This window comes from Colobus angolensis, unplaced genomic scaffold (genome assembly GCF_000951035.1).
Source record: "Colobus angolensis palliatus isolate OR3802 unplaced genomic scaffold, Cang.pa_1.0 Scaffold4, whole genome shotgun sequence".
Lineage (NCBI taxonomy): Eukaryota > Metazoa > Chordata > Mammalia > Primates > Cercopithecidae > Colobus > Colobus angolensis.
In genome coordinates, this window is record NW_012117376.1 from 5,468,035 (window position 1) to 5,475,827 (window position 7,793).

Sequence of the window (7,793 nt, forward strand, 5' to 3'; positions counted from 1 at the left end):
GCTAAGTTCCTGCACTAGGTCTCAATGAATCAGACTAAAAATCAAAATGGAGTCACTCACACTGAGGTTCCATGTCATCAAATGGAAACTACCTTGTTATCTGAAGTTCTGAAAAGTCAGGAAAAAGAGTCTAATTTCCCCTGAGTGCCAGTTTCAATTAGCATAATAATGAAATTCCTTCTGCTTTAATCCTTACCAAAAAAAGGTAAACTGAAGTTACCTGATGTTAACCAATCAGTTACTTCTCCATTGTTTTGTTTCTCGGTTCTGCTTTACAAGGAAAATAACTTATTTATTTATTTTTTGGAAAGTTACTTTGAAATGGACCAATCTGTTTTCTATTCTTATTTCTGCTTTCTCCAGCCCTTCTCTGTCTATAAAACCTAACTCTTCTGCTCAGCTCATTGGAACACTTGTTCTATTTTCTGGAATGAAGTGTTTCCAGATTCTAGAATCACAAATGAAGCTAACTGAGATTTTTAAATTAAATTTGTTGTAATTTTGTCTTTTAACACCACCAATGACAAGAATGTTCACAGAAGCATTACTCCTAATAGCTACAAATTGGAAACAACTCAAATGTCCATCAATAGATGATTAAAATTGTACCATATTCATAAAATGGAATACTATACAGCAGTTAAAATGAATGAACAGTCACAAATCACAGATGTACCTGTGAAACAGTGTTGAATAAAAAAACCCAAATCTCAATTTTGAGCAAGTTAATTAATCTTTTCATTTCTATCTCGAGATTAAAAAATTATACCTCCTAGGGTTAAATGGTGAGGATTAAGTGGGATGGTGCATGTGAAGTGCTCAGCAAGCCAAGTATTTTTTAATATCATGCTCTCTCAGTAGGCCACCTTTCAGGAAATGGGCACTAAAGAATGCTACAGATTAGCTGGACGTAGTGGCACGTGCCTGTAAGCCCAGCTACTCGGGAGGCTGAAGCAGGAGAATCGCTTGAACCCAGGAGGCAGAGGTTGCAGTTAGCCGAGATTGCGCCACTGCACCTGCACCCCAGCCTGGGCAACAGAGTGAGACTCTGTCTCCAAAACAAACAAACAAACAAACAAACAAACAAAAATGCTACAGAACACTTATAGTGCCTTCCAACGCCACTGATAATTCTTCCTCAAACCCCTTCCCCCTTCCTCCACCTTTTCACAATTGAGCCTCGGTCTCTTTAAGAAGTGAACCATAACTGAGGAAAGAGGAATGCTGGGAAGTTCTTCTCAGCTCAGGTCCGGAGCCTGACGGGAAAAGAGGGCGGAGACTAGGCCTGCGCACGCGTGGTTGGCCGGCTGCTGCGTTGTGATGGATCAGGCGGAATTCCAGAAGAGAAACTAATCCTTGTCTAGGCGCAGAGGGCTTGGTTCATATTCGCAAATTCCTCGTCCGGTGCTCTTCCGGTAGCAGGGAGGCAACAGAAGGTGGGTGCGGCCGCAGTGGTAGTGGGCGGGACGGCGGGGGCGGAGGCCACGCCACGTGACGAGGCGTTGCGGCGGGGGCGGTGCCAGGTGGGCTACGCTGCTGGGGCGGCTGCGGATTTCGCCTTAGGGACGCGTTGACACTCACTGGCTGGTCCACTGCTCTCAGTCGGAGACCACGTTGCCTCGTTAGTCCTCAAAGATGGGAGTGGGAATTCTTGGTGGGAAGGAGAATTTCGGAACGCGTGCGGTTCTCAGAGGAGGGATGAGCGCCCATAGATGTTTGTGGCGAGTGCGCAAAAGTTCTCATCTCTTCTTTGGAACAATCTTTTCAACCAGTTGTCCATTTCCATCCCTGACTGTTCGGATAAAGACAACTTGGAAGAGCTTTTTGTTTTAGGTTTAATTCGTCCCGTTTAGTTCTTTGACTTTTAGGAGAAGGGAGTTTACTGAATGGCCAACTAGTTTCTTTTCTACAGGAAGGCGATTGTGAAGCGGGTCTCAGAGGGGCTTGATGTCCTCCACCCCTCACACGGAGACCTTGAAAGAGGCAGGTGACTCACTTTCAGTAAGGGCGTTCATGTTGTTCGCCTGCGGTGGATGGCATCTTGAGCTCCAAGAAATGGGGCCCTTAGGGAGGCTTCCAGTGAAGGTTGAGTTACAGATCAGGGCTGGGAGGTTGTTGTGCCTCTCTTTGAGAAATAAAAGGCGACGTGGGCCTCTAAGTACTGACTCTCATGGGGTCAGAAACTATTTCTTGAGTCCATTCTTCTCAGAGTTTGGTAACTTCCTCCCACGTCTTGGTCTGCTGGTCTAATTCCCTTCAATAACCTTCAACGTAGGAGAGACCAGAGTGTGTGTCTTTAAAGATACTAGAGAAGTGGGAGCTGTTGCTGGAAAGCTGTTTTCTTATGTAGCTACTGAAGGAACAGAAAGCAGGAAGAAAGAAAAAAGTTAGTTGTGGCCCCAGAAGAGTTGTTTTTCAAATGCTGAGCCGTGAAGCCTCATGCACTCAACACAAAGTTTTTCTTTCATATAGATAAGCCTGAAGAAAAAAAAAAAAAGAATAAACCTGAGTATGTATTTTAGGTGTCCAGCTATCCATTACCAAGAAGAAATCTATTCTTTTGAGCCTGAGGAACTCTTTGAGGTAAAAAATTAGAATGAAAGAACCTTTGGATGGTGAATGTGGCAAAGCAGTGGTACCACAGCAGGAGCTTCTGGACAAAATTAAAGAAGAACCAGACAATGCTCAAGTAAGCATTTCATCTTGATTTAAACGTTTTTAAAAATTCCTTCTTTTCCGTCTGGTCAACTGAAAAATTTTAGTCAGGCAGTTTCTGGTTTGTAAGTTTAAAATAACCCAAACTGAGACAGGCTCTCGCTGTCGCTCAGGGTATATATAGTACAGTGGTGCGATCTCCTTGGCTCACTGCAGCCTCCACCTCCCAGGCTCAAGTGATCTTCCAACCTCAGCCTCCTGTGTAGCGGGACCACAGGGCACACACCAACCTGCTCAGCTGTTTTTTGTATTTTTGGTAGAAACGGGGTTTGGCCACGTTTCCCAGGCTGATCTCAAAACTCCTGAGCTCAAGCAATCCACCCACCTTGGCCTCCCAAAGTTCTGGGATTTTACACGCATGAGCCATCATGCCTGGCTGGTTTTTTGCTCTTTGAATGAAAGCTATAACTACGTGGTTTTGTTTGTGTGGAAGGAAAGTAGTATATTTACCATTTTTCCATACTTGTCATTAAAAAAAATTCTCTTGTATCTGGTAGTACTTTTCTTTATTCTGTTAAGAATTCGTGGTCTGTACTAGTCTCTGGGTATCTAGGACTGAGCAAAGTCAGCTTAGTCCCTTCCCTTGTAGAGCTTATATGTTAGTAGAGGAGGCAGAGATTACAAAAGTATTGGTCAAATAATATATATAATTACAAACTATGACAAGTACTCTGGAAGAAAAGCCTAAAATGGGGATCTGACCTAGTTTTGGTTGTGGTCTGAGGCCTGGGAATGGCTAGGGAAGGCCTCTAAGGAAAGGATATGTAAGCTGAATTATGAAGAATGAATTGGTTAGGCAAAGGGCATGGAGAAGAGTATTACAGACAGAAGGAATTGTGAATAGGAAAGCCCTGAATTGGGAAGATGCATGGTTCTTTTTAAGACCTGTGGGAACAGTGGGCCTGGAATAGAAAAGGTATGAAAATGGTGACGAAGATAATGATTAAAACAACAACAATAAAAATAGATGGCATTAGTATATCAGTATATAGTATATATTATATCATAATTATATGTGACATTGTTAATACTTATATATGCTTAAGAGTGTGTCAGGCACCATTTTTACCACCATATTATTATCTCCATTTTACAGATGAGGAGACCAAAGCTCAAAAAAGCCAAATAGTTTACCACAGATCACAGTTAGTAGTAAATGACAAGGACTGGATTCAAATCCAGGTGGTCAGACTCCAGAACCTGTGCTATTCTGCTTCTCTATGATAAGGCTGTATATATAGTTTGAGGCTGGATTATGCAGGACCTAGTGGACCTTGTTATAAATTTTGGTTTTTATTCTAAGAGCAGTTCATAGCCATTATACATTTTTTTTTTCGTTTGTTTGAGATGGAGTTTTGCCGCAATGGTGTGATCTTGGTGGCTCACTGCAACCTCCACATCCCAGGTTCAAGTGATTCTCCTGCCTCAGCCTCCCCAGTAGCAGGGATTACAGGTGCCTGCCACCACGCCTGGCTAATTTTTTTTTTTTTTTTTTTTAGTGGAGATGAGGTTTCACCATGTTGGCCAGGCTGGTTTCAAACTCCTGACCTCAGGTGATCCGCCCACCTCAGCCTCCCAAAGTGCTAGGATTAGAGGCGTGAGCCACCACACCTGGCCAATTGTAGGGTTTTAAGTGAAAAAGTAAGATGAAACAGATCTGTGTTTGGAAAGATCATTCTGGCTACCCCATAGGGACCCAGAATGGAAAGCACAGAAATCAATGTGGAGGCCAGGCGTGGTGGCTCATTCCTGTAATCCCAGCCACTTTGGGAAGCTGAGGCGGGTGGATCATGAGGTCAGGAGATTGAGACCATCCTGGCTAACACGGTGAAACTCTGTCTCTATGAAAAATACAAAAAATTATCCAGGTGTGGTGGTGGGCGCCTGTAGTCCCAGGTACTCGGGAGGCTGAGGCAGGAGAATGGCGTGAACCTGGGAGGTGGAGCTTGCAGTGAGCTGAGATTGCGCCACTGCACTCTAGCCTGGGCGACAGAGTGAGACTCTGTTTAAAAAAAAAAAAATCCTTGTGGAGAGATGAGTTAGTTATTTTGGCAAGGAATTTTTTTCTGGGACAGTTCTTTTGCTTTACATCTATAGTTACTGATTTTGTTGTATAAGCGAAGCAATTATATTTTAAAATAATAAAAAATAATTTTATTTTTCACACCATCTCACAGGCAGTATCATTTCTTTTTTTGTTTTGAAGATGGAGTCTTGCTCTGTCACATTCAGGCTGGAGTGCAGTGGCGCGATCTCGGCTCACTGCAACCTCCACCTCCCAGATTCAAGCGATTCTCCTGCCTCAGCCTCCTGAGTAGCTGGGATTACAGGTGTGTGCCACCAGGCCTGGCTAACTTTTTATATTTTTGGTAGAGACTGGGTTTGGACATGTTGGCCAGTTTGGTTTCGAACTCCTGACCTCAAGTGCTCTGCCCACCTCGGCTTCCCAAAGTGCTGGGATTATAGTTGTGAGCCACTGTGCCAAGCCACAGGCAGTATCATAAGAAGACAGGAATGTCAGGTAGATTTTGTTTCACTCATGAACTCTATGCCTTCCTAGAGTGCTGGGCTAAGAAGAGTTCTGAGGTAGTGTCTGTAAGATGTGGAGTGGGGGATGGTGGTATCAATGCCACTTATTTTCCCTCCAGATGGTAAATTCTTACTCTTTCTCTGCTTAAAGTGACCGTTTCTTTGCCGGGTTTTGTGTATTTTAGCTTTTAAATATTTTTTATATCTGATCCTTGATATTCTTCTGTATTTCATTATTTCTCTCTCTCTTTTTTGTGTTTCCTTTTTTTGAGACAGGGTCACACTTTGTTGCCCATACTGGAGTGCAGTGGTGTGAGTATGGCCACTGCACTCTAATCGATCCTCCCACCTCAGCCTCCCAGGTAGCTGACCGCAAACATGCTCCACCACACCTAACTAGTTTTTGTAGAGATGGGGTCTCCTTATGTTGCCCAGACTGGTCCTGAACTCCTGACCTCAAGCAATCTCCTGCGTTGGCCTCCCAAAGTGCTGGGATTACAGGCATGAGCCATCACACCTGAACTATTTCATTATTTTTCATTTGGACTTTTATAATAGTTTCCTAGCTATTCTCCTTCCTTCAGTCACATATCCCATCAAAACACTGTATGGTGATGCCATTGTACTGTACAGATGGAGTGATATTTCTCCCTTTAAAGACCCTGTTTCCTTCTGTGTGATGAAGCAAAGATCTTTCAGTGTGACATCCAGACCATCCATGTTTAGGCCTTTGTTTCCCTCTCCAGTGTCATCATTCATTATTCCCACCTTTTCTAATCTATGCTCCTGCCAACTATTTGCAGTTCACTCAAAACTATCTTCTAAAACTAGGTTGCATTTTATTTCCTTGCCTTTGCACATGCCATTTCTTGTGCCAGTGGAAGAAGAAATAAGCTATGTAGGCTGGCAAAATTTTGTCTCTTTTAAGATGAAGTTTGTTTGTCATTCACAATAGAATGAGCTGTTCTCTCTCTCTTTTTTTAATTGTATAGTGCGGTCACTTTTATTATGGTATCTACAGGTCAATGAATTTTGTCTTCATACTGATTATACTAATCTTGCCATCTCCTCCTCATCCTTCATTGACACACTAGACTGCAGTCTCTCTGAAGTCAGAAATTGGTCTTGTTGACCTGAATTTCCATTTCCTAGCACAGGGATTGGCACAAAGTACATGTTCAGTAATTGGAATAAAAGAGCCTGTGTTTCACATATAAGGAAACTGAGCCTGAAGGAATAAGTGATTTCACCAATGTCTCATGGTAAAACTGGGATACAAACCAATTTGTTGTTACTCCAGATGCAATATTTCTTTCATTATACCTTGCCTATACACTTTACAAATAATGTGCTTTAAGTTAATTAAATGTTCTTTCTGAATATAAAAATTGTGATAATGGAAATCTCCCTAGCAGCTTAGATTGTAAAGTTAAGAGGATAGGAACTGCTCAGTTGTCTTTGGTTTATAGTGTTGCTTTCAGGTGAATAGGCTATATTTTTTGTGATTGAGGGTATAGACTATGATTGACAAGCCAGTTGACAAGCCAGTTGACACAATTGACAGTACACAAACTGTATTGTTTTCCATGTTGCATTGATGAATCTCCTTTGAATATTGGAAAATAAGAGACAAATAAAAATGTTTTTTATTTTCTGATTTTCTAAGAGTTTGTTCTGGATATTAAAATTATAGTTGAAGGCCAGGCGTGGTGACTTGTGCCTATAACCCCAGCACTTTGGGAGGCTGAGGTGGGTGGATCAATTGAGGTCAGGAATTCGAGACCAGCCTGGCCAACCTGGTGAAACCCTGTCTCTACTAAAAATACAACAACTAGCTGGGCATGGTGGTGGGCACCTGTAATCCCAGCTACTTGGGAGGCTGCGGCATGAGAATCACTTGAACCCGGGGGGTGGAAGTTGCAGTGAACTGAGATTGCGCCATTGCACTCCAATCTGGACCACAAAGGGAGACTCCATCTAAAAAAAAAAAGTTACAGTTTAGCCCTCATATTCATATATGTTGAGCATTCATATTCATTCAGTGAGTTTTTATTCCTGCCTACTATAATCCATAATACTTGAACATTGTTGTGAGCAGTTTACATACCTTAATCCATTTGATGTTCACAACCCTGAGTTAAGTAGTTTTTCTTCCCGCTTTACCTATGAGGAAGCTGAGTCCTAGATAGTAACCTGTTAAAAGTCACATAATTAATAAATGGTTGAGTCAGGATTTGGACCCCAGCAGTCTGATTCAAGAGCCCAAACGCTTAACCAGGATGGTAAACTGTATTAGTTACTTTGTTTTCAGAAAGGCTACAGAGATGAAAAGATAGGACTTCTGCTCTCAAGGTAATTGATAGTGTAATGGAGAGAAAAGTTATGGGAATGAGAGAAGTAATATTTATTTGTTGAGTGACTGTGCCTTGTGAGAAGCTGTGCTAAGCATATCTTATGCATTCTCATTTAAACCTAATTGTCTTCAAACTTGTATGCTTTCTCTTGCTTTGTGCCACCTTTTTTTTTTTTTTTGGATGGAGTCTTGCTTT

At 42.2% G+C, this 7,793-nt stretch overlaps 1 protein-coding gene across 2 annotated transcripts in view; it reads left to right on the plus strand.

Moving 5' to 3' along the window:
* The first annotated feature begins 1,203 nt into the window (after window positions 1-1,203).
* Window positions 1,204-7,793, plus strand: part of ZMYM6 (zinc finger, MYM-type 6) — a 49,311-nt gene continuing 42,721 nt past the window's right edge. Inside the window, exons 1-3 of one of the 2 annotated variants that reach the window (XM_011955360.1) lie at window positions 1,582-1,621; window positions 1,913-1,983; window positions 2,523-2,689. In XM_011955360.1, the coding sequence (XP_011810750.1) occupies window positions 2,597-2,689 (93 nt within the window). In that variant the 5' untranslated portion in view covers window positions 1,582-1,621; window positions 1,913-1,983; window positions 2,523-2,596. Of the gene's footprint in view, window positions 1,437-1,581; window positions 1,622-1,912; window positions 1,984-2,522; window positions 2,690-7,793 lie in introns of those variants that run through there. The other variant, XM_011955359.1, reaches the window with a different exon arrangement.